The 26,543-nt window shown below is 40.3% G+C and overlaps 3 protein-coding genes across 7 annotated transcripts in view; 2 read left to right on the top strand and 1 right to left on the bottom strand.

The window, feature by feature from the left end:
* Positions 1-2,592, top strand: part of P2RY12 (purinergic receptor P2Y12) — a 47,845-nt gene extending 45,253 nt beyond the window's left edge. For all 3 annotated transcript variants that reach the window (XM_047784726.1, XM_047784735.1, XM_047784742.1), the window contains one exon: positions 1,164-2,592. In XM_047784726.1, the coding sequence (XP_047640682.1) occupies positions 1,184-2,200 (1,017 nt within the window). In that variant the 5' untranslated portion in view covers positions 1,164-1,183 and the 3' untranslated portion in view covers positions 2,201-2,592. The remainder of the gene's footprint in view (positions 1-1,163) is intronic.
* The window catches only part of MED12L (mediator complex subunit 12L), a 352,961-nt gene that overhangs the window by 98,281 nt on the left and 228,137 nt on the right, over positions 1-26,543 (bottom strand). The gene's annotated exons all lie outside the window — the stretch shown is intronic.
* On the top strand, positions 13,196-15,407 carry P2RY13 (purinergic receptor P2Y13). Of its 2 annotated transcripts, none has more exons than XM_047784792.1 (2): positions 13,196-13,261; positions 14,005-15,407. In XM_047784792.1, the coding sequence occupies exon 2, from the start codon at positions 14,020-14,022 to the stop codon at positions 15,019-15,021; it is 1,002 nt and encodes a 333-aa protein (XP_047640748.1). In that variant the 5' UTR covers positions 13,196-13,261; positions 14,005-14,019; the 3' UTR covers positions 15,022-15,407. The 2 variants fall into 2 exon arrangements, with proteins under 2 accessions (XP_047640748.1, XP_047640754.1); XM_047784798.1 differs by having other exon boundaries at positions 13,985-15,407.

Genomic DNA, 26,543 nt, shown 5'->3' with positions numbered 1-26,543 from the left:
ACATATTTAGAAACAGTGTTTTATGTAGAATCAATTCCATTTGTTTTTGATAAATTAAAATTTTACAAATTTCATGTGACGTTTCAAAACTTAGATGTCAGATAATGTATTCAAGTTAAGTGTTAGTTTCCTTTACAGTTGCCCACTGTGGTATAGCAACCTATGGAACCAGACGAAGACAAGGTTTTGGTATTTCATAATTTCTATATTATAATTTATTATATATTTACTATCATTTCTACATTATACATTGTATTTCTATGTACCTAGAAAATACATTATATTTCTATGTACCTAGAAAGTATGCCCAGGCTGTTTTGAGGAATGCCATCTGATGCCTATATATAGAAGCTATTTCCTTATCATTATTTTTTTTAACCATTTAAAAATTTATACAGAATGATATTCAAGGAAATGGATGTAAAACCTTAAAATACACTAAGCAAAGCTGGAAACAAGATAGCTATGGGCTAAAATACTTGGCGCTAAAGAATAGTCTTGGTGAAGCCAATTTTTGAATAGATGACCAAGCAATACAGAGGTAGAGACACCTTCCAATTATAAAGGAAAAAGCTTTTTCTACTTTTTATTTAACTACAAAATTTCCACAAGTGATTTTATACACATTTATTTTCACTTTTTACTTTAAAATTCTAATAGGCAATTGTTAGTCATTTCTCCTTAGAACCCTTTGATGGTACTGGAGTAAGTGAAATCCAGGAGGATGGATGGAATAGGAAAAGTGACTGTGAATAGAAACAAAAAAGTTAAAAGGCACAGAAATGAAGCTGGAGAAGAATAAAGCACAGTCCAAATGTTTCTCTTCTAATTTTTACGTATGTGTACTTTTGCCTAAGATCAAAAATGTCATGAGGCAAACATTCAAAAAATAGATACAAAGAATCCACCCATATCCTCATGTAATGTACTTCAGACTGTTTTACTTTGCTGCAGATGAGATATTTGCCAACATGAAATACTTAGAGATTTGACTTTCTGTGTTCTTACCAACTGCCACAATGAGGATCAGACACCTCAATTTTTAGAGAAAGTCATCCACACCTCAATTTTTAGAGAAGCTGTCCGAAAATGTTACAAGCAGAGATGTGAGCAAAATCAGCTCTCTGGCACTGAAAATAATCATCCCCTCCCTCCTTCTCTAGGGAGCAAAGAAACACAAGCCATGGACAACCTCACCTCTGCGCCTGGGAATGGCAGCCTGTGCACCAGAGATTACAAAATCACCCAGGTCCTCTTCCCGCTCCTCTATACTGTCCTGTTTTTTGTTGGACTCATCACAAATAGCCTGGCAATGAGAATTTTCTTTCAAATCCGCAGTAAATCCAACTTTATTATTTTCCTTAAGAACACAGTCATTTCCGATCTTCTCATGATTCTGACTTTTCCATTCAAAATCCTCAGTGATGCCAAACTGGGAACAGGACCCTTGAGAGCTTTTGTGTGCCAAGTGACTTCTGTCATATTTTACTTCACAATGTATATCAGTATTTCATTCCTAGGACTGATAACCATCGATCGCTACCAGAAAACCACCAGGCCATTTAAAACCTCCAACCCCAACAATCTCCTGGGGGCCAAGATTCTCTCTGTGGTTATCTGGGCATTCATGTTCTTACTCTCCTTGCCTAACATGATTCTGACCAACAGACGGCCAAGTGACAACGTGAAGAAATGCTCTTTCCTAAAATCAGAGTTTGGTTTGGTCTGGCATGAAATAGTCAATTACATCTGCCAAGTCATTTTCTGGATTAATTTTCTAATTGTCATTGTATGCTACACACTCATTACAAAAGAACTGTACAAGTCATATGTAAGAACCAGGGGCGTAGGCAAAGTCCCCAAGAAAAAGGTAAACATCAAAGTTTTCATTATCATTGCTGTGTTTCTTATTTGTTTTGTTCCTTTCCATTTTGCCCGTATTCCTTACACCCTGAGTCAAACCCGGGATGTCTTTGACTGCTCTGCTGAGAATACCCTGTTCTATGTGAAAGAGAGTACTCTCTGGTTAACTTCCCTAAATGCATGCCTGGATCCATTCATCTACTTTTTCCTTTGCAAATCCTTCAAAAATTCCTTGATGAGTATGCTGAAATGCTCCAATTCTGCATCATCCCCAACCCACCGAAATAGGAAAAAAGGACAAGATGGTGATGATCCAAGTGAAGAGACTCCAATGTAAACAAACTGAGGTAATATTTCAATCCATTAGTGTTTGGAACTCCTAAAAGGCAAACACTATGTGAAAATATTAATACCAAGAAGGAGCTGAGTTAGTAACAATAACTCTTGAAACAAGTAATAGAAGACTACATAAACAACTTTCATCTACTTGTCCAATACTGAAAGCGATCTTAAAAAGCAGAAAAGTATCCTAACATGTAGCTGTGCGGCAAAACAAACTGCACCCAATCACCACGCCATGAGCAAAACTACACAGAAGTCATCATGTGCAGAGGTTTAGAAAAATGGGCGACGATATAATAACATCTACTGTAACTCTTTAAATACATTACTGCTCGCAACGCTATAATCAACTAAGAATAATAAATGTGATAAAACTTTTTGACTATATATTATACTTAATATATGTATATGTACTTATACATACTTACACACACACACACACACATATATATATCCCAGTCCCTTAACCAAATGTTGGCCTATTGTAACACTACTACCCATTATAAAAATTTAAGTAACTGGGATGTGCAAAGAAGAGTAACTACTAACTTTTAATTATAAGCAAAAACTTAAGAGATAAACTAATTTGAATGGTAATTGATCAGACTGAATTTTTTTTTCACTAAGAAGATAGAGGTTTAAAAACTACCTTCCCAAGAAAAAGAGCAGAAGCAGCAAAGTTATTAAAATAAGTTATTTTATGACATTCTAATACTCAAAACTTATGAGTATTTCCTTAATACCAGAGAAACCAGTCTACTAATATTTTGACAACTTTAGTAAATACAGTATCATCATTGATACTTTTTTTTTAATTATTTATTATTATTTTTTTCCCACTGTACAGCAAGGGGGTCAGGTTATCCTTACATGTATACATTACAATTACATTTTTCCCCCGATACTTATTTTTATCTACTAGCTTCTAGAAACTACTTGTGACTTGGGTAAATGCACACTTGCCTTATGAAAAAAATCAAATTAAATATATTGATGCACTTGTCCAGTATAACTATGAACAAAAAAGTGATGAAAATGTTTGGAATTACCTCTTTGTCATTTCGTTTGTCAAAAAAAAATTACATTAAACTCTAAAACACACTTTGTTGGAATTTCTTTGTTCAAAAATATTAGATATTATGACTCATCTCCTATTATATACTCCTATATCAAACATCAAACCCAATGAAGAAAGCACAGTTACCAACACTACCCTTTTTATAACATTCTATTGGGCAGAATCTCTTTTGAAGGTGACATCGCACATCAATTAGTTCATATGTGAATGAAAGAAATAACTTAAAACGTAGTCTCATTCCACACAAGTCATTTTTAAAATATAAACAAAATACACAACACACTTGGAAGCTGACATCATTTATTTCAATTATTTATGATCCTCAGATGTGATGATTCTCAAACAGAAGGCAAGATAACCAACATCTAAATACAATGTGAGAAGAAATAAAAGGGTGGGTTGAGGTAAAAGGAAGTTCACTGAACTCCAACAATAATTGATTTTAAGCAAACCCTCCACAAGTTCTGCTGAGTTAAATTTCAGCACAAAGTTGAATTCATTTAACTCTCTAAATGGTATCTATTCTGACGGCTACATTTTCTTCTCTGGTACTTCCACAATCGAGCTTTGGATGTTAGTGGAAATGCACACAGAGACGTGTCGAAACAAATGCGTATTTTACATACTGTTGGAAGCAACAGCAGGAGCTGTTTCTGCCACATAGAAAAATGCAATTCAGTCTAATATCATATGAGTAAACATGCTCTGTAAGAATACCAGGATGTTTGAGCTGGAAAAGAAACTAAGGATCAACTAATTTGAATGTCTTATTTCACATATGGGAAAAATGAAGGGCAGATCCACCCCTCAGCGCAGCCAAGTCAGGGGTAGAGAGTGGATTAAAGCTGGCTATGTCATGGTGCCAGGGACATGTGAGGTGTTGGGAGATTATTCAGGGAGTCTTTGCCCATTGTGTAATCTTTCATTTTGGATTAAAATAATCCATTGAGATGACAATTTCCACAAGAGAAAGAAAAAACAAACAAACAAACAGAAAAGTGAATGATATTACAGTATTTTTGTAAAAAAAAAAAAAAAATGTAGGGAGTTTCCTGGTGATCTGGTAGTTAGAATTTAGTGCTTTTACAGTTGTGGCCCAGATTCAATTCCTGGTCTGGGAACTGAGATCCAACATCAAGCTGCTACATGCTGCAGCCAAAAAACAAAAAACAAAAACAACTGTAAAAAGTTTATAATTATCTGTTTTACATATAATATGAATACTTTATATTAAACTCTAAATCATGCCCTGTTGACAATTCTCTATTCAAAGGCCTTAGAAGCATACACTCCTATATCAAACATCAAACTGAATCCATTCAAGACAGACTGAGAGGTCAATATGTATGGAGCATTCATTATACATAGAACACGTCAATTTCACTAGCTTTGGGAATTTTAATATACACAATACATCTCATACTTCACAATAACTTCAAAGAGGGTGAGAGAGATGCCAAATTCTGTAGCTTCAGCTTCAGAAGATGATTCAAACAAAATACAGTGTTGCCCACAGTCTTGGTGGCTAACATGTCCCAAGGATGACGGTAATTGGCAGTTTCTCTCAGTAGCTTTTTTTTTTTTTTGGTCTTTTTGTCCTTTTAGGGCCACACCCGAGGCATATGGAGGTTCCCAGGCTAGGGGTCTAACTGGAGCTGTAGCTGCCGACCTATGCCACAGCCACAGCAACGCCAGATCCAAGCCGCGTCTGTGACCTACACCACAGCTCAAGGCAAGGCCGGATCCTTAACCCACTGAGCAAGGCCCGGGATCGAACCCTCAACCTCATGGTTCCCAGTTGGATTCGTTTCCACTGCGCCTCGATGGGAACTCCTCTCTCAGTAGTTTCCGATATAAACAGTCAAATGCAAGTGTGACAAACTCTAGCCTGAAAGCCAAATCTAGCCCATCACCTGTTTTGTGGAGCATGTGACCTAAGAATGGTTTTTACATTTCCAAATACTTGTGACAAAAAAAGAAAAACAGAATTTCATGTTGTACTAAAAGTTATACAAAATCCAAGTTTCAGTGTCTATAAGGTTTTCTTAGCACACAACCATGCCCCCTCAGGTTTTACCTATGGCTGCTATCCTGCTAGAACAACAGGATTGAGGAGTGGTGCCAGAGACTACATGGCCACAAAACCTAAGTATTTACTAACTTGCTCTTTAGAAGATTGGCAACCCTTGGACTAGAACTCTAAAAATAGGGAGAAAAGCCCAACAAAGAAAAAGCACCCTCTCTTCCTGCAGTTCAGTGGGTCAGCAGCTTTGAACAGAAAACACTTATAGATTCCTGTGGTTGATCAAGGTAATCACTGTTGGCTGGTAACACCCAAGGTGGCCATACAACGATGACATGGGAACTAAACGTGTACAAATACTCGTATAAGCCAGTAAATAAAGAAAAAGTCTGATTCCCCCCCCCCCAGGGGAAAGGGCAAGAAGAATCAATTTTCAAGAGAAATACAAATTTGGCAATAAAAATAGGAAAATATATATACCCTCACTATAAACCAATAAATTTATACTTGCATGACATAGCTTGTTTCACTTATAAGTTTAGAATTGATTTAAAATATTTTTAATAATAGTATTGGATAATTCCACTCAGTGAGACCACAAATGGGTACAATCTTTCTTTCTGGGAAGCTTTTTTTTTTCTTGTCTTTTTGAGGGCTGCACCTGCAGCCTATGGAAGTTCCCAGGCTAGGGGGCAAATCACAGCTGCAGCTGCCAGCCTAGACCACAGCAATGCCAGATCCGAGCCACATCTGCAACCTATATCACAGCTCATGGCAATGCTGGATCCTTAACCCTCTGAGCAAGGCCAGGGATCAAACCTGCATCTTCATAGCCACTGAGCCACAGTGGGAACTCCCTGAATTGCATAATTTATTTGACATTATGACAACTTAGTTAATCACTGAGCCACAGTGGGAATTCCCTAAATTGCATAATTTATTTGAAATTATGACAATTTGGTTAATCCAGTGTGGGATTTTAAACACTTTCATATAACATGAAAAAGTTCCATTTTGTCCTTTGATGGGAAGTATAAGCCTCATCTGTGAGGCTTTCACTTTGGCTTTCATTCCACACCAAAGCAAATGCTTCCTCATATCACTTATATGGTACTTGTTACCACATCAAGAGAAACCTTTATAATGTTAACTCTGATCCAAAAGAAAATCCTTAAGGAGACTAAAAATGCAAAAATTCATCTATTCCCATTTGGCAGGCCTCTAATTTCTATGACTTTTCATTATATATTTGATTATCTCCTGTATGAAAAAATGTATGTTTTCAACCTGGCATCGCACTTTGTGACAACGAGTTCCATAAGTCCGTGAAACTTTGTAGTTGATTGTACCTCCTCACTCATCATTCAGTAACACCCAGCTCAAAAACTCCAGAATTTGGTAAATAATTCCACATTCACCCTGTCTCTGGCTTCTGCAGTCAGAAGAGAGAGCGGCTGGATCCAAGCAGCGGCTCTGGAACCAGGCTATGCAGTTTTGCAGTAGGCTTTAGTTTGCAGGACTTGGCAAAATGCTTAAATTCTGTGCTTCCACTTTCTCATCTGTAAAAGGGGACAGATCTCTGAGGGCTGTCACGAGAATTAAGGAAGATCACACAATCAGAACAGTACAGCTAGCATGATTTCATTGGTTTTGATTAATTCTGTTTGAGCGTGATAGATTTTAAATGTTTAGTTTAGGAGTTACCGCTGTGGCTCAGCAGTCAACGAAACTGACTAGGAACCATGAGGTTGTGGGTTGATCCCTGGTTTCGCTCAGTGGGTTTGGAGATCCAGCATTGCCATGAACTGTGATGTAGGTCACAGATGGGGCTCAGATCCAGCATTACTGTGGCTGTGGTATAGGCGGGCGGCTACAGCTCCGATTCAACCCCTAGCCTGGGAACCTCCATATGCCTTGGGTGCGACCCTAAAAAGAAAAAGAAAAAGAAAAGTAAAAAAATAAATGTTTAGTTTAGGAGCTTGCCAAATTGGAATAATTTCTAGGACTTTTCATTGCCTTTTTTTTATTCTCTCCTGTTGCTGCTGCACTATCCCTACAGGTGTACACGGTATTTCACTTTCATTTAAAAAGAAACTTGGAGTTCCCGTCGTGGCGCAGTGGTTAACGAATCCGACTAGGAACCATGAGGTTGCAGGTTCGTTCCCTGACCTTGCTCAGTGGGTTAACGATCCGGCGTTGCCGTGAGCTGTGGTGTAGGTTGCAGACGCGGCTCGGATCCTGCGTTGCTGTGGCTCTGGCGAAGGCTGGCGGCCACAGCTCCGATTAGATCCCTAGCCTGGGAACCTCCATATGCCGCAGGAGCGGCCCAAGAAATAGCAAAAAGACAAAAAAAATAAAAATAAAAAGAAACTTAGTAACACATACCATTTGACAGGCGTTATTCAAAGCACTTGGCAAACAATTCACTCATTTTATCCCCTTAACAACCTTATCAAGCAAACACTATTTCTTCTTTTCATTGTTAAGACGGGGCAATGGGTTCATAAAGAGCATAAATAACTTGACCAAAGTCATGGGAAAAGTAAAGCTAAAATAAGGAATTGAACTCAGACGCTCTGGCTCCTGAGGCAGCACCCCTGTCCCATCAGAGCCTCTCAGATATGCCTTCAAGAGTGAAAGAACCACCCACCCCACCCCACCCACCTCTGGCACCGGCACCACTGTGAACAAAGGGACAGTAGCTGATAGATATGAGGCACATGGACATAAAGGATACTTACTATGGTCAAACATTTTGAAACCTACCATATTTAAAAGAAGACACTTCTGTAACTCTAGAAATGGCACCATAAATCAGTTCCTCTTTTGAGGTTTCCCACACTTTTGCATTTTGAAATTTTACCAAAATGTGATTTCCAGTTTTCACATTATGAAACTATCTTGTACAGCATTTCCTTTGTTTAAATTGAAACTATTCCAAAGCTTCACCTAAGTAATGGATTTGGAGTAGTCAGGAAATTTATACTTAATTACATAAGTCTAATCCTTCAACTTAAATTTTTTTTAACTTGCTTGTATTTATTCTCTAATGAAGTAAACAAACAAACAAATCTGTTAACACTGATAAAATCCAGAATCTGTATTTCCAAGAATCGATTTATTTGGGTCAAACACCAATTTTTCAAACTGTGCCCCTAATGGGTAGTTTCAACCATAATTTTTAGGTATCATATTGCCACAAAAATATGTCCAGTAGGATATGAAATCTTTATTCTCAGAATTCCAGCAACGGCAGCCAAAATTCTCATTAGAGCCAACCACAGTCTGGTTCAATTCTGTGGACAAACGTGTAGCAAGAAATATGAAGTGAAACTCACCATGAAGAACTCCACAATTCCCTCATAAGATTTCCTGATTTCCTCTTTCCCTTTACCTATGTGGCAGGGAAACATTTTTTCACAGACAACAACTTTCTCTATACAAAAGCAGCAATTACATCCTTTCAAAAATTTTATAGAACTTAGCCCAAGGTTGACTGGTGAAATTCCTGAAGTCTTCAGCACTTGGATGCAATCGCAAATCAGAAGAGATTTCCAAGGGGGCTTTTCTAATAGTATACCCCCATTTAAATTTGCAATTGACTCACAGTGAGAGGTTAACATTTTTTAGTGCTTGATATGTAGCCGGCTCTATTCTATGTACTCATTTCATCCTCTCAACACGCAGGGATATACTCTTATTAAGCCCACTACACAGATGAGGAAAAGGAGACACAGAGCTACTAAATCATTTGTCTATTATCTCAAACCCAATAATTGGTGATTCTGGAATCCTAACCCCCCAAATCTGGGTCTAACTGCCTTAAACTCTTAGAAAAGACATCATTTAATCTCAGAGATTCTAAGAGTGGCTATGGGCCTCCACATGGGGGCTTCCTGATTGGCTTCCTGGGCCCCGTGGGCCCGCTGAGCTCAGGCCACAGTGGGCAGCAACCCTCAGAGACAGAAGTGCAGACTTCACAGTTAGCACCCTTGGAGGAAAAAGTGAATTGGGAGGCAGGACAGGGTGTTCATATGAGCTGAATTCCAGTGAAATATAAAAGAAAAGATACCCAGAATGAGCAGTGGAGAGGCTTTTGGCCGAGAGAAGAAAAAAAAAAGGTCTGCCAGTTTCATAAAATTACGTCACAACAGCTGGATGAGATTTTAACACCAAGGACATTGTCATAAATAAGCATAACCAGGACAGGACCAAGATGGCAGAGGAGCAGGATATGGAACGCACCTCCTCCTACAAAAAAAAAATATTAAAAATAAATCTACAAGTGGCACAATTCACATGGAACATCTACCAAATACTGACAGAAGACCTCAGACTTCCAAAGGGGCAAGGAAACCCACATGAAATCCAGTAGGACAAAAGGAGAAAGAAAAAAAAAGAGAAAGATAAAGAGGGAAAGGAATTGGAATGAGGCCTGCACTCAGGGAGGGAGCTGTGAAGGAGAAATGGTGCCCGTAACCTAGCAAATCTTCTCACTGGTGGGGGGTTCAGCCTGAACAGAGGGTGAGCTTCAGAGCCTAGGAGAAGAGCACAGCAACCAGTTTGCAAAAGGCAAAAATGTAAACTGCACAGGTCAGCACCACTGCACTGTGCTGCCCAGCCTAAGACCGTCATTCATCACTGCAGTGGGGGCTGGGAGCTGAAGCTTCAGAAATCAGACCCAGGGAGACACCCAGGATTGACCATGCAGAGACAGCCTGCAGAGGCCTGGGCTATGAAAACTGAGGGTGTACTCAGAAGAGGCAAGTTGCCACTGTTGGGGCATGAAAAGAGGGGCAAGACTGCCTTAAGAGCTTCTTCCCCTGTGAGTGCTCTCGGACAGCAGGACACCCACTGCTTACAGAAATTCTGAGGGTAGATGCAAACCTCCATCACAGTGGGCTCCAGAGGCAGACTACAGTTAGGAGACCTGCAAGCAAGTGCCAAGCTCTGTCCCTGCTGTCCTGGGACTGTGTGAGCCTCAGCCATGCCTGCAAAACCTCTGAGGGAGCACTGGGCACTACCCCCACTGTCTTGGAAGTGCAGAAGCAGCCACCCCTGCAGACTCATGGGCAGGCACCAGGCTCTCTCACACTCTCCTGGGAGTAAGTGGGCCCTGACCACCCTTTTGGGGCTGCAAGCTGGAGTGGAGCCCTCCCCCCACTGTCCTAGGAGTGCATGACCCTAATCATCCCTGCAAAACCCATGGACTCTGCCTGCACCTGCCATCCTGGGAGTATGCTAGCCCCTGCTTTCCCTGCAGGGCTTGCAGGCAGGCATGGAGCATGTGAACCTCAGTAATCCCTGCGAAACCCACTAGCAGGAGCCAAACACTGCCCTCGCTGTCCTGGAAGTGTGCAGGTCCCAGCTGCCACCTTTAGGTCCTGCAATCAGGCACAAAGCCCTGTTCCTGCTGTCAAGGAGGGTGCAAGAGCCACTGCACTTACACACTCAATAGCAAAGGGATAATGGCCAGGACACACTGAGAAAAGAGGTAGCAAGCATCCAAACTAAAAGCAACCTCTTGATTCCAGGCAAGATGGCAGAGTAGAAAGACTTGGTTCATCTTCTACCACAAAAACCAAAATCAAAACTAACCACTAAACAACCATTGACCAAAAAAAAGAAAAAAAAAAGACTGGAAGGTAACAAAAAAAGACATTTTACACACAAGGACAATGAAGAAGCCACAATGAGATGGTAACAGGGACACTTTTGCAAGGTAATCAAGTCATATACGCACTGAATGGCTGACCTACAAACTAATTATATTGCACAAGTTCTTTCAAATGAATGAAAGTCCTGAGCCCCACCTCAGCTCCCCAACTTAAAGGTCTGGCATCAGGGAAAAAAAAAAAAAAATCCCCGGAGCATTTGGCTTTGAAGGCCTAGAGCACAGGAGTTCCACAGGACTAGGGGAAACAGAGACTCTACTCTTGGAGGGCGCACACAGGGTTTCATGTGCACTGGGAACCAGCACAAAGCAGTTACGCCACAGGGGTTTAGGCCAGACCTAACAGTGGGGCTTGGAGGGTCTCCTGGGAGGCAGGAGGCAGCTGAGGCTCACAGGAAGGGCAAGGACACAGGTAGTAGAGGTCCCAGGATGCTGACTGGCATGAGCTCTACCAGAGGTCACCATTTTGGCACCAAGATGCAGCCCTACTCAACAGCTTGCAGGCTCCAATGCTGATGTACCACAGTCCAAACAACCAGCAGGATGGGAACACAGCCTCATTCATCAGCAGACAGGCTGTCTAAAGCTGTACTGAGCTCACAGCCACCTCTTGACATGGCCACCACCAGGAGCCCTGCACAAGCCCTTGGACCAACCTCACCCACCGGGGGAAGACATCAGAAGCAAGAGGAACTATGATCCTGTAGCCTATGGAAACAAGACCACAAACAAAGAAAGTGAAACAAAATGAGACGGCAGATAAATATGTTCCAGACAAAGAAACAATATAAAACCTTAGAAGAACTAAGTGAAGTAGAGACAGGCAATCTACCTGAAAAAGATGACCCAAGATCTTGGAAAAAAGAATGGAGGCACAGAAATAACAAGAAATGTTTAACAAAGAGCTAGAAGATTTAAAGAACAAACAAAGATGAGCAATACAATACCTGAATCCATAGCAGAATAACCGAGGAAGAAGAACAAAAAAAGTGAGCTGGAAGACAGTGATAGAAACACCCACTTTTGATAAAAACTTTCTAGAAAGTGGGCATAAAGGGAACCTACCTCAACATAATAATGGCCATATATGACAAACCTGCAGCTAACATTGTTCTCAATTGTGAAATGCTGATAGCATTTCCTCTAAGATGAGGAACAAAACAAGCATGCCCACACTCACCACTGTTATTCAACATAGTTTTGGAAGTCCTAGCCACATCAATCAGAGAAGAAAAAGAAGTAAAAGGAATCCAAACTTGAAAAGAAGAGGAGTTCCCATCGTGGCTCAGCGGTAACAAACCTGACTAGGATTCATGAGGATGTGGGCTTGATCCCTGGCCTCACTCAGTGGGTTAAGGATCCAGCATTGCTATAAGCTGTGGTGTAGGTCACAGACAAGGCTCAGATCCCACGCTGCGGTGCCTGTGGTGTAGGCCAGTGGTTACAGCTCTGATTCGACCCTGGAAACTGCCATATGCTGCAGGTGTGGCCCTAAAAAGACAGTATGTGTATGTGTATATATATATATATATATATATATATATATGTGTGTGTGTGTGTGTGTGTATATATATGTATATGTGTGTGTGTATATATGTGTGTGTGTGTGTATATGTGTATATACGTATATGTGTATATATATGTGTATATATACATATATATGAAAAGAAGAAGTAAAATGGTAACTGTTTGCAAATGACATAATGCTATACATAGAAAATCCTAGAGATGCTACCAGAAAACTACTAGAGCTCATCAATGAATTTGGTAAGGCTGCAGGATACAAAATTAATACACAGAAACTTCTTGCATTACTAAACACTAATAACAAAATATCAGAAAGAGAAATTAAGGAAACAATCCCATTAAGCATCATATCAAAACAAAACAAAACAAAAAACCTTAGGAATAAACCTACCTAAGGAGGCAAAGAACCTGTACTCTGAAAACTATAAGATGTGGATGAAAGAAATCAAAGATGATACAACCAGATGGAAAGACATATCATGTTCTTGGATTGGAAGAATCAATATTGTCAAAGTGCAACTAAACTGATTTATCCAAGCCATTGTAGATTAACAGTCCACAAAAGAGGTTCCTTATAAGAAAAACCCCAAAGGACTGCATATGAAGAGGTTCTAATGGATCACACTGCGTATGTGGAAATGAGGAAGGAAACTCGGTATAAAAAAGCAGACACTTGCTTCACAGGCTCTTCATGGGCTTAACTAATGACTGCCTTAATCCGAAGATACTGAGCTGAGTATCCTCGCACACAAAGGTAAATTTCAACTGTTATTAAGAGCAGCTTGTTTATAAATGATGGAATATGTTCAAGGGGGGAAATGCTTTAAGGTTAACATTCTACAAACCATTGATTATGAGCATAAGAGGTTATATAATGTAGAGGAATCTGACATGAATAATTACCTCTTAAGCATGTTTTGTTTTACTGCCACATTAAAAGTAGCACTTGTGAATGAGGCAGAACCAGTCATTTGGATTCCATCAGGGTGTGAAGGTAATGGCACTATTACAAATACCAAAAATGTATTGTGCTTTAAAAATTTTAACCAGGAGTTCCTGTCGTGGCGCAGTGGTTAACGAATCCGACTAGGAACCATGACGTTGTGGGTTCGGTCCCTGGCCTTGCTCAGTGGGTTAACGATCCGGCGTTGCCGTGAGCTGTGGTGTAGGTTGCAGACGCGGCTCGGATCCCGCGTTGCTGTGGCTCTGGCGTAGGCCAGTGGCTACAGCTCCGATTAGACCCCTAGCCTGGGAACCTCCATATGCCGCGGGAGCGGCCCAAGAAATGGCAAAAAAAATAAAATAAAAGACAAAAAAAAAATTAAAAAAAAAATTTAACCAGAAACAACGTATGACTTCTCAACTGATCTAGTGAATGAAATGAATAAATGTTAAGTTTTAATATGCTGCAAACCTAAAGTCTGTTTTTAACAAGGAGCATTTTGAAATCATGAAATTCTTCTTGTTTTACTTCGAGTCTATGTCTATTTGTAACAGCTGACACTGGACATCATGAACTCCACAGTGGTGAAGGGCTTCAATGGGTCTGAGCGGTGCCCCAGGGACATGCAGACAGCACAGTTGGTGTTCCCAGCCATCTACACTGCTGTCTTCTTCATCGGCATCCTGCTGAACGCTTTGGCCCTATGGGTGTTCATTTACATCCCCAGCTCCTCCACCTTCATTGTCTACCTCAAAAACACTTTGGTGGCTGACTTGATAATGACGCTCACGCTTCCATTTAAAATCATCTCTGACGCACGCCTTGGACCCTGGCAACTCAGAGCCTTTGTGTGTCGTTTCTCTGCTGTCATCTTTTATGAGACCATGTATGTAGGCATCATACTGCTGGGACTCATTGCCTTTGACAGGTTCCTCAAGATCATCAAACCTTTTGGAAAATTTTTCGTACAAAAACCTGCTTTTGCAAGAGCCATCTCAAGCCTGGTCTGGCTCGTTTTGTTCCTCATCTCCCTGCCAAATATGATCTTAAGCAACAAGGAAGCCACACCATCCTCTGTGAAAAAGTGTGCCTCTTTAAAGGGCCCTCTGGGGCTGAAATGGCATGAAGTGGTGAATTATATATGCCAGTTCATTTTCTGGACTGTTTTTGCCCTAATGCTTCTGTTTTATGTGGTGATTGCAAAAAAGGTATACAATTCTTATAGGAAGGCCAAAAGTAAGGACAGCAAAAACAACAAAAGGCTAGAAGGTAAAGTATTTGTTGTAGTGGCTGTCTTCTTCGTGTGCTTTGCTCCATTTCATTTCGCCAGAGTCCCATACACTCAGAGTCAAACCAACAGTAAGACCAACTGTCGACTGCAAAATCAATTGTTTCTAGCTAAAGAATCAACTCTACTTTTGGCTGCAACTAATATTTGCATGGATCCCCTAATATATATATTCTTATGTAAAAAATTCATAGAAAGGGTACCATGTATGAAAGGGAGAAAGATCACAGCATCCACCCAAGAAAATCATACAAGTCAGTCAGACAATATAATCCTAGAGTGATAACTTTATAGTGGTTAATTATTATGTATTGACAAGCCTTCAAAAGACAAGTATGTAAATCAAATTTAAGCAATGAAAGAAAAATGGATTAAAACAAATGCCTTCTTACATTTCAGTATCCTGGTATACAGAAAGGATTATAGACATTTTAATTCCATGCAGATCTACCCATAAGCAGAATGAAATATCAGTAAGGGAAGGCAGTAGAAAGCAAATGGCCACTAGAGGTCATATGTTCCAGAGCATTCACATATTTTGGAAAAGATTTATTAAGGGGAAATGCATATTCCAAAAAACCTCCACTCCCACTCTTTTGCACATGTAATTCAAACAACACTAGTGCTTTTGTATCCCCCTTGCTGATTTATTAAAAACTATAAACCCACCTTGAAAGTCCTTTGGTAAAAACTGAAGCTTCAGGTTGAAAGGGATGCTCGATGTAAAGCACCTGGAGTAGGTCAGAAAGTCCTCTGACACCCAGGAGGAAGGAGTTTCTCTTTATAATGACAAAGAACCTCTTCCACAGCACGTCACTACACCACGGGAGGCACAAACAACAATATGAAGCCGCTTAAGATATCTAAAATATTGTACTGAAATACTCTGCTTACAGCCTAAGTGTGCGCAATTTCAGGGCAAGAATACTGTATTCTCATTTTTTGGAATCCTCCCTCTGCCTGGCCAGTCCTCTAATGGTAGCTAAATAACTTTACCTACTCAGCGAAGCCTTCCTGGGCCAGCCTCTCTATGCTCTGTCCTCATATCTCGGGTTGAAAACAATTACTTCCCTCACTCTTTGGCTATGTTTTAGGGCCCCCGACACAGATTTCTCTAGCTGTATTCTTGACTACATCCCCCCACAGGTGGTTCAGATTCTTTAAGAAAGACAGTATGTTCTGAAGACCGAAAATATGTTTTCTTGGTATATGCCACAATACTTCCCACAGACAATGAATTACAAACTTTTATTTTTTGGCTTTTTAGGGTCACATCCGTAGCATATGGAGGTTCCCAGGCTAGGGGTCAGATGGGAGCTGTAGCCGCTGGCCTACACCATAGCACAGCAATGTCAGATCTAGGTCACATCTGCAACCCACACCACAGTTCAGGGCAACTCTGGATCCTTAACCCACTGAGCGAGGCCAGGGATGGAACCTGCCTCCTCATGGATACGAATCAGATTCACTTCCGTTGAGCCATGACAGGACTCTCAAACATTTAAAATAGAATATGTCCTACAATCCGTAACATTCATACTGGGAAACTTTTAAAGGATGGTGACCTACTTGTACTTATTTACCTTCACATTTTTTCCTGAATTGCTTTGTAGTTTAGAAACAAAACAAAACACTAAGTATTTTGTTTTGGAATTGGGGATGATGATTTGTATCCTCTAGATAAAACATACAAAGGGGAAGTCATGCTTCATAGATGTGTCACTAGCTCCAACCATCAGAATGTGAAGCCCAGGCTTCCTTCCATGGCCTCTAAGGCTCTGAAGGCCCTGGAACTTGCCTGCCTTTCTGGCCTTTTCTCCTAACTGTTCTTCCATCCCGGCAACTTTACACTCTCCTAGAAGTTTATAATTATCAGAACATGCCACGCTCCTTTTTGCCCTGTGTCATTGCACTTGTAAATTTCCCTCTGACTCACCAAGAAAACTCATATCCATCCATGAAAGCCTAGGTTGCCATCACTTAATTCATGAAATCTCAGCTGGCTAAGTTCCCACCACAACCCCAAACCCAATCACTCCCTCATCTGTATGTTGTCACACCTCAACTACTGTACTTCTCATGCCGCTTTGTAATTACTGGCTCACACATGTAACCAACTTTTGATAAGCCATGTGTACTTCTATGGGCAGAGATTGTGTTTCATTGTGCAATAAATATTTGATAAAATACACCAAACTAGCTTTATTTTTACATACCAGGGAAGCCAATTCTCAATGATTTTTTTTTAATCAAAATAATAAATTTCTTGAAAGCTCAAGCTCTTTTCAGTTAGTCTGCTATAGCATGTGCACACCGGCCTGGGAAGTGGGGGTGTTTGGGGGTTCACTAGTGAATAGTCAGGAAGGAAGATTACTAAAGAGCTTATGACAGAAGGTAATTTCTACCATCATTTCAGTTTTAAAGCTATTGACAAAATGCTGCAGCTATGTATTTGTTGGTTTCGGTTAAGCAAGATGTGTAGCTGTGGCAAATTACAGTCAGAAAAACTCTTTTAGAAAGTACTTAGACTTCTGATTTTCATTTGCTAAAATAAAAATATTAAGTCATGGTAACTATTAGAGATGTCACTAAATCCACGTTACTGTTACTGAGTACATTACACAATCACAAGCAGATTCTATCTACTAAGTAACTGCATCTAAGCCACCCTTCAAACTATGCTTGGTGATATAACCTATGCATTTCACTTCTAATATTTTCAATATTAGAAAATATTTTCAATATGCACCGAATGGCTATAGATAATGAATACCTTTTTTAGAAAGAACTTTCAAAATAAAATTTCAATAGAAAATCTATCCTTCATAAACACAAATATTTCCTTCCATTAAAATAATATTATAGTCAAACGCAAAGTACCTGATGTGTAGAATGAAATAATCAACCAAGAAGTTAGAGAAGAGGCATATTCCAGTCATCTTAAAATCACATTCATAGGATGAAAAGCAACTATAGCCATTAATGACACATAGAACAGAGGCAAGAGGATTAAAAAAAAAAAAAAAAAAGCTTTGGTAAAGTGCATAAGCTCAGAGCACAATTAAGGGCTTTTGCCAAAAGCTAAAATGTAATTATTTTTACTAGATAAGGCTTTCCGAATACCCCGGGTGCAGAGGAAGTAGGAAAGGATATTGCCCCACACAGAATTATTCTTCAGAAACCAAAAAAAATTACTGTAAAAGGAGAAGGAAGAGGCAGAGAAGTTGTGTGAATTCCTAACTCGTAGAAGTTAGATGACTGATCAAGTTATCATTACATCAGAGTATAAAATAACTATTCGATCTTATTAAGCTCATTACTTAATATATTCCATATCTACTTAAAAGCATCTCATTCCATAATTTTCTGACGTCTTCCTTCTAAAAAAGTCTGACCATCACCCCAGGCAAACCGTATTTCTCCAAAGTTAATAGATCAAAGTTCACATAGATTTGAACAGAACAAAACCTCTAGAGCCGAGGAACCCACAGCAAGCAGCATCTCTAAGCTAAGAGAATACACGTTGGCAAGAGAGCAGCCCTATTGAGGAAAGTGTGGAATTTACAAATCATTTGAAGTGTCTGGAAATACAACTCAACATTTTCAATTTTACATAGAAACTAAACACAGGTAATATAAATATAGAACACATGTGTTAAGCCAGTGATTATCAACCTTTACTGGGTATCAGAACAAGCTGGAAAGATTGCTAAGCCCATCCCCAGAGTTTCTGATTCAGTGCAGCTGGAGTGAGCCTGGGAACAAGTTTCCAGGAGACACAGATGCTATCAATTTGGGTTACATGTTAAGAACCGCTGTGCTAAAAGTTGCTTGAGGTTCAGACATCCATAAAGACTGATTCACAGCACTCTTGGACATGAATGCCCAACAGTGAGATCTGTCCACAGGAGACAAACAAAATTGTTAGTTAGAAGGCAGGACAGATCTAAGGTGACAGGCTCTAATGCAGACTACGGCTACCTGGAAAGTTCATGTCCCGCTTACGAGGGCATCTACAACTCAGTGCCAGCTGTTGGCACTGGAGGGAAGTGGGCCCAGGATTGCTAGCTTAGTAGCAATAGCAGTAGTACAGCCAGCATCAGCAAGAACAGAAACAGCCCACATTATTTACTATTTACTATGTACCAGGCAGGTGTGACAAGAACTTTAAATATACTGTAACATTTAATAATCCCAGGAAGGCTACCAGTGTTATTGTTATTTCCATTTTAGAGAAAAGAAATTAAGAAACAGATTAGTTAAGCAACTTGCATGGAGTCACACAGCTTATAAGTAGCAAAGCTAGAACTCTAATTCAGATTTCGGCTTCTGATCTCATATTCTTAATCACTATATTTATAACTTCAGATTCTCTAATGTTCCCAGGAAAAATCATAAATCCAAACTCCTCTGTTATATTTTCTGTTATTTTTAAGACTTCTCTGGCTACCCCCAAATCCCCTGATCCCACAAAAACAACGCATTCATGTGTGGGCCACCGTAGCCCACATGCTGCCAGTTAATTATCCTTGGCCTAGAAGATGACAGGCACCTCCCAGAACCTGTTGCTCCTTTACTGAATGCTTGCTATGTGCCACACACCATGCTATGGATGCATTTTACAAGGATTATCACCTTTCTATTTCTCACAACCACCCCAGGAGAGGGAATTGGGTCCACAGGGCTCCCTGGTGGGAGAAAAAAGTAAAACAAAATTGAGGCACAAAGTGAAGAGATGCCTTGCGCCAGTGCACATGACCCCCCAGCAAGCAGAGGCAGAGCTGGGAGAGATACCCGGCCAGGAACCCTCGAGACCACACCTCAAGGCTCTGGTCCACCAACTCTTTGACAGGACAAGCTGAATTCCTCGGAGATGACCTCAAGCCCCAGCAATGAGATGATAAGAAGGGGGGCTCCTGAAGAGGGAAGGTGAGGTCTCAACACAGAAAAGTTTCAACAACCTCAGATGTATGAACGATTCAACTGTGGACCCTGTGAGGGCTCCGGGGATCCCTCCAGCTCTCCAGAGTTCCTAAGAGGAGTAAGATCACAAAGACTGGGTTGACTGGTTCATTCAGACACTCATTCCTTCATTGTGTGCTTTGTGCTGGGCCCTTTGCCTCTCTGGAAGCTGTACACACACCATTGTGAATCTAGACGGGGCATGTAGAATGAGAGACACAATTAACTCACCTAAGAAGCTCAGAGGAAAAGGCAGCTAAGGCCAAATGGAGAGACTGCGGAGGAGGCTCACAGGAGAGAAGAAAGCCTGAGCTGGGCCCTGATGGATAAAACAGAGCCTTCCAATCCTGCGGTGCTGTGGCCAGGGCATGAGGGGCCACCAAGGGCCCAAGGCTGTAGCATGTGCATATGGAAGATGAGCCTGGGAAGGGGATGAGACCCCTACCACACAGCATGTTGGGTTGTGGGGGTGTTTGGAGTTCTCCGTGAACCACTGAAGGGTTCTGAACTGAAGACAACATTTTCTATGCTGAGCTTTAGGAAAATCAATTTGCCAGCAAGAGAATGATTCTAAATTAATGGAGCCACTGAGGCCAGGAGGTCTAGTCAAGTCAGGAAGTCTTGCATCTACGCAGGCAAGATCCCAGGGAAAAGAAACCTGACGTGGACCTTAGAGACATTTTCAGAGACAGAGATGAGAGAGAGAAGTTTTGAGTCCAAGATCCCTGGAGAGTATGGATTTATATACAAAAATGTATGTGATTCACATGCAAAATATATTCTCAATGGGGTCCATAATCCCCATCACACTCCCTTCCAACTGAGACTCATTGCTTTTTTTCTTTTAAATAAATTTTATTGGCATATAGTCAACTTAGGGAGTTGTGTTAATTTCAGGTGTACAGCAAAGTAAATCAGTTATACATACATCTGTTCTTCAGATTCTTTTCCCATACAGTTTATTACACATATAGGTTATTGAATTGATTACCATACAGTAGGTCCTTGTTACCTATATACAGCACTGTGTATATGTCAGTCCCAACCCCTTAATTTATCCCTCCTCCCACCACATTTCCCCTTCAGTAACCTAAATTTGGTTTCGAAACATGAGTCTATTTGTGTTTTATGAGTTCTTTTGTATAATTTTTTGTTAGATTCCAGATATTAGTGATCTCATATATTTGTCTTTGTCTGACTTACTTCACTTAGTATGATAATCTCTAGGTCCATCCATGTTTTTGCAAATGGCATTATTTCATTCTTTTTATGGCTGAGTAATATTCCATTGTATATTTGTACCACTTCTTTATCCAAGATCTCAGAAAAAGGATAAAGACTCACTGCTTTGAAAAACATTAGCTTGGGGGATGTGCTGGATTATGATGAGTGTGCTGGGTGAGAAGTTCCAGTGAGAGAGCTGGGTCAAGGATCTAGCCAGTGGGGGTAAAATGTGGGTGCAGGGCTCTGAAGTCAGGGCTAGGTCCAAAGCGGAGGGAATTATCTTTTCTAAGAAAGGGAAAGAATAAGGAAGGAGCCAGGCACCAAGTCTCATGGGCAGATCAGACACAAAAGGAGGAACTGGTGAAGATGCCTGGGATTGGGGGTAGGAGCTGATGAGCTACAAGGAGTAACAAGAGGTTCCTTGGGAACCAAGGACCAAGAGAGGTTCAAGGAGAAAGTGACAGTCAACAGAATCCTGTACTTTGGGAAGGTCAAATATGACGAATCTACAACTATGGGGTCAGTGGTCATATAAGGAGGATGTGGGGCAGAGCCCCAGTTTGTAACACGAAGTGAGGGACTACAAGCTGCTCTTATCTTGCCATGCAGGACAAGTCAGGTTACAAGAGGTCCAAGGAAGAAATAAGAACAGCTGTTCTATTAGCTCAGCTTTTCCCCAAGGGTTTCTAAGAACAAGTAGAGCAGCTCCTTCCTATGTTCCATGTGAAACAGCCACCAGAACAAAGGTGCAGATCAAATGGGGGGGCGGGGGGCAACCATACAACCCAGAGAACCAGCCCTGGGCAGAAAACGTTTGTGCCAACACTTCAGACATCTCCACTGCCTGCGTTTCTGACTCCCAGCCCTCACTCATTCTAGTATAAAGTATTTCTAGTGGGAACAGGGTGGGGGAAAGAAAGGGGAACAGGGACAACAACTGGACGGGAGCTGAGGATGTGGGAGGAGTAATCAAAGAGAAAGAAAAAACAATACAAGAGAAAGCATGTAAACCAGTTTCTTAAAAAGCACAATACCTTACTCAGCATAGGAGCTTTTGCCACTTCTATAATAAAACTCAAATGTAACACCCTGGGACATAATAATAGAATGTCTACCTTTATTTTTATTTATTTATTTTTTTAGGGCCACACCCACGGCATATGGAAGTTCCCAGGCTAGGGGTCAAATCAGAGCTGCAGCTACCGGCCTATACCCCAGCCACAGCAATGTGGGATACAAGCTGCACCTGCAACCTACACTACAGCTCATGGCAACACCGGATCCTTAACCCACCGAGTGAGGTCAGGCATCAAACCTGCATCCTCATGGATACTAGTCAGGTTTGTTACTGCTGAGCCACAATGGGAACTCCCTCTATCTTTATTCTTAAAATTCAGCTTAAACATTAGGTGCTTGCAGGTGACCTTACTTAGTGATATACACCTTATGCAGTTTTATATAATGTATATCTGAATACTTTTAATGTCTTAAAATATTAGCTTTATGCATTATATTTATACCATACATATATATATTACGCTATGCTCTTTAATCTTTTTTATCCTATTTAACCCTATCACTGAAATTTCCTACAACTGAAAAATGCTCGAACTTGTGAAGGAAGCTTTAACCCGAGTTCAGTGACCCTACAGAGACCACCCCCTCTTCTTGCCCCATATAGCCTGGCCTCACCTTTTTGGCTTTCCCACAATTTCAGATAGTCTGAATAAGTTAATCCTAGTTTCCTCCTTTTCAGAGGGGAAAGAACAAAAAAGAACATGAAAAGTATTTCAAATAACCATCAGTTCATCATAAAGGAAAATGAGGAGCTTTCTAACGGCAACCCAAATATTATGTACTTATCTTGACTTCCTAGTTGAGGAATGTTTTTGATTCTTAATCGTTCCAACTTTACATTCAGGAAAAGACACCCCCGTTCATATTCATTCACTCACTCACTTCACTAAGTACCAACCAAGTTCCAAACACTGTAGGAACTATCTGTATATTATCTCATTTAAATTTGACACTCTTACAAGGTAGCCATTTTTCAGAAGAAGAAATTAAAGCTCAGGTACAATAACAACTTGCCCAAAGTAAGAAAGCTCTGAAGAGGCTGAATTCCACATCGGTATCTACATGGCCCCAGTTACTGGGCTCCTACCCCCACCCAATCTCACAAGCATGATTTCCAAAATTCAGAAATGGATCGAGTAGCCAAGCACAGAAAAGAGTATCAATTGAGTGAGGGCAGGAGTCAGATGAAGGCATATCGCCAGACTCAATCTCCAAATCATCCCTCCTCTTGAATCGGCCATTACACATGAAATTCTCATACCAGAAAAAGGTAAGTGCTTTATTTAAAGCAGACCTAATAGATACAAATCATTTCAAATGACATATTACATACAGTAATTCAAGTACAGGGACCTAAAGATATCAATCTCAGCAAGGAAACATTAAAGGGCTTGTAATAATTATACTCAGCACAAATTTCCAGTTACTGAGTGGTGAGCCCCAATTAGAGTGCCTTCTGTGTACAGAGAGATGGAACCATAAGATCTGGTGAAGATTTTACTACAACCCTAGTTGTATGTTCTGCTACATGCAAAAGACACAGACATTCCAGACAGATCAACTTGAAGTATGTTTCCATCAGATCCCTGCTTGTCTCTGTTTTGTAATAATGAATTTGCACACTGAGAAGGACTAGGAGGCCTTTTATACGTGTGTTTTCCTTTAAGAAGAAATGGATACATCTGAGCTTATACTGACAGAGAAAATTAAAACTACAATACAAGTTCTCTGCCTACCAATGCTGGAGGAAGGGACATCATGGCCAGGTCCACACCAACACAGAGAAGCCAAAGAAAGGGTAGACAGAGGAAGTAGTCGTATGCACGGTAGAAATGACAAGACTACCAAGGTAAGCCTTAGCAATATGTGTGCCAATATCTCACCGTAAATGGGGGCAGGGGGCGGGGGGGGGGGAGTTCCCTGGTGGATCAGTGGGTTAAGGACTTGACATTGTCACTGATGTGGCTCAGGGACTGAATCCCTGGGCATGGCAGAGGGAGGAAGGAAAGGACAGAAGGAAGAGGAGAGAGGGAGGGAAGGCGGAAGGAAGGAAGGAAAAAAGAAGGAAGGGAAAGAGGAAAGAAGGAAAGGAAAGAAAGGGGGGAAGATTTATCAACACCTTTACTATTTCCATTTTTTAAAAGGTATTAGAAACATTCTCCCTCCTTTGAGTGCTTCTGTCTCATTAAGAATATATTTTGAAAGGTTATAGAGAGTCTCATCTAAAGTTCTGTGATTAAACCAGAACCTTAGTTTTAAAGAACAGTGAAACCAGGAAAAATTGGATGAGTTGTCCAATATCCCAAAGAAAAGGTGAGATGGATCTACAAATGCTGTGACTGGTGACCCATGAACCAGGAGACTAAAACAAGAATATAGATATTCCTATTTGCTTTCACATTTCCAAACCCCAATATAGACTTCAGGCTAATAATATGCCCAAACTGCCTCAGAAACATTTAGAAGCATCTCTTTACTAAGTGAATGGACCTAGCAAATACAGAGTGAACCAATTTTCAAAAGCCAAGGATATTAAAGAAAAAGAAAGAAGGAGGAAAAAAAGCAGAGTGATTGTTTAAAGAATAAAAGAGTAAACCAGTACAACTAAAAGCAATGTGTCACTATTGATTAGTTCCACATTAAAAAAAATATGAAGAATTTTACTGGAAAATAATAAAATATAGACAGAATTTTTGGGGGGAGGTCAGGCCCGCCCATGGCACAAGGAAGTTCCCAGGTCAGGGATTGAACCCATGCCACAGCAGTGACAATGCTGGATCCCTAACCACCTAGGCCATCAGGGAACTCCCAGATTGAATATTTTAAAATATTGTTGTTTCAATCATAATCTCGTGATTGATAATAGGATTGTGATTAGGTAAGAGAATTCCTTGTTCTTAGGAAATACATGCTGAGATTGTTAGGGGTGGGACATTTGTTGCAATGATTCCAACTTCAAACAGGTCCCCTCAAAAACACTTGCTGGGGGGATAGGGGAGGACATGGAAAATGTCACTTTGAAAATCTAGATGAAATTTAATTAAACAATAATTTCAACTGTCTGCATGCTCAATATCTTTAAAAGTAATATAAATATAGAAGGAAAATAATCTTCTGTAGTAAAAAATAAAACAAGAAAATTTTTTAAGCATTATGGTAGAGAAACACAAACACATACCCTAGGATGTCGTCCTGTATTCCAAATAAATTTGTGATTTGTAATAGCCAAACAATATTATTATTAAAAGAGCTTCCCTGCATTTAATAGGACCTTCCAATGAAGCAGCAAGATAATTACTGTTATAAAGTCTCCTGTGGCTTTTATGAAATGTGAGACTTGCTATAAAAATCAGCAGAAAAAAAAAATTACGCAGGTTAACCTTTTGGTGATTTGAACAACAATAAAGTTATGGACTGGTTCTTAGCTGCTCTTTTCATCAAAGCATTACACTTTTTTTCTGACTAAACCTGCACTACTTCCCTTTTTGAATGTTAAGTAAGATTAGCTTTAACAAGTCCCAACTTGAGACTGGCATGATGTGCTCTAAGACGAATGCATAAAGGCTGCCTCATGTTAACTTCTTCTTTACTAGACTTACTTTAAATCACCAGTGAAAGAAGCTTTTAAATAGACAATCCAACTGTTATGTGACTAAGGCCAGGAAAAGCTAGTCCTTGCCCAGACCACTCTCAAGAGGAGAAAAGGAGGGCCACCCACTGCACTGACACCAGCTCCTCCCCATCTCCACATGAAAATCTTCATAAAAAAAAACCAACACTTACAAAGTCAATATGTATACACCTGAATTATCAAAAGAGTTCCCTTTCAAATTCAAAATAGAAAAGCAAACATTATCAGCAGCTATACACAAAGAAAAGAAAAAAAAATTTTTAGCATGAAAAAAACAGTATTACGTTAGTTGCCTCCAACAGGACAAAGTCAACACAGGTAATAAATGTATTAAAATTTAAGGCAGATAACAGAATAGCCTTATTCCCTCAACAGAAAATTGTGAGATATTTGTCTGCAGAAGCTCCTTCACATGATTTCATACCCACCCCTGGAAATGTGGGAGAGTCATCTTCAGAACCTGCAGCGGTGGTCTTTGCCCAACATACTTGTAAGGAGGCTAAAGATAGGGAGGTGTTCCTTTGAATTGGTATTTTTAAGACTTAGCAGTTATTCTGGCAGTTAGATTTTCCATTTTGAGTAGTCAAGTATTTATTATCTGTGGGGCATAGGGACAAATGGCAAGAAATTCAACCCAAGAAAAACAAGTCTTTCAAACTAAGATCGACCTAACTTCCCCCTCAAGATGCAGAAAACTGGCTTCAAAGCTAAAAGCAAATGGGGAATCCACAGGTAAACACAAAAATGGAACAAAACAGAGCCAAACCTAAATAAAGGATTGTTTGTAAATCTGACAAGTTCTTATAAGATTGAGCCATTATTAAATTGGCTAATTTTTGTTTGGAGACTTTCCCTAGGGCTAGCTACTCATCCACAACTTACTTAACCCACTCTAAATAGAATGCAATGGA

This window comes from Phacochoerus africanus, chromosome 1 (assembly GCF_016906955.1).
Source record: "Phacochoerus africanus isolate WHEZ1 chromosome 1, ROS_Pafr_v1, whole genome shotgun sequence".
NCBI lineage: Eukaryota > Metazoa > Chordata > Mammalia > Artiodactyla > Suidae > Phacochoerus > Phacochoerus africanus.
Note: the sequence above shows the minus strand (reverse complement) of the source record. Positions and strands in the feature narration are given on the sequence as shown.

Bases quoted from the DNA above. Each gene is read 5' to 3' on its own strand.
- P2RY13 (XM_047784792.1), top strand. From the start codon at position 14,020: ATGAACTCCACAGTGGTGAAGGGCTTCAATGGGTCTGAGCGGTGCCCC.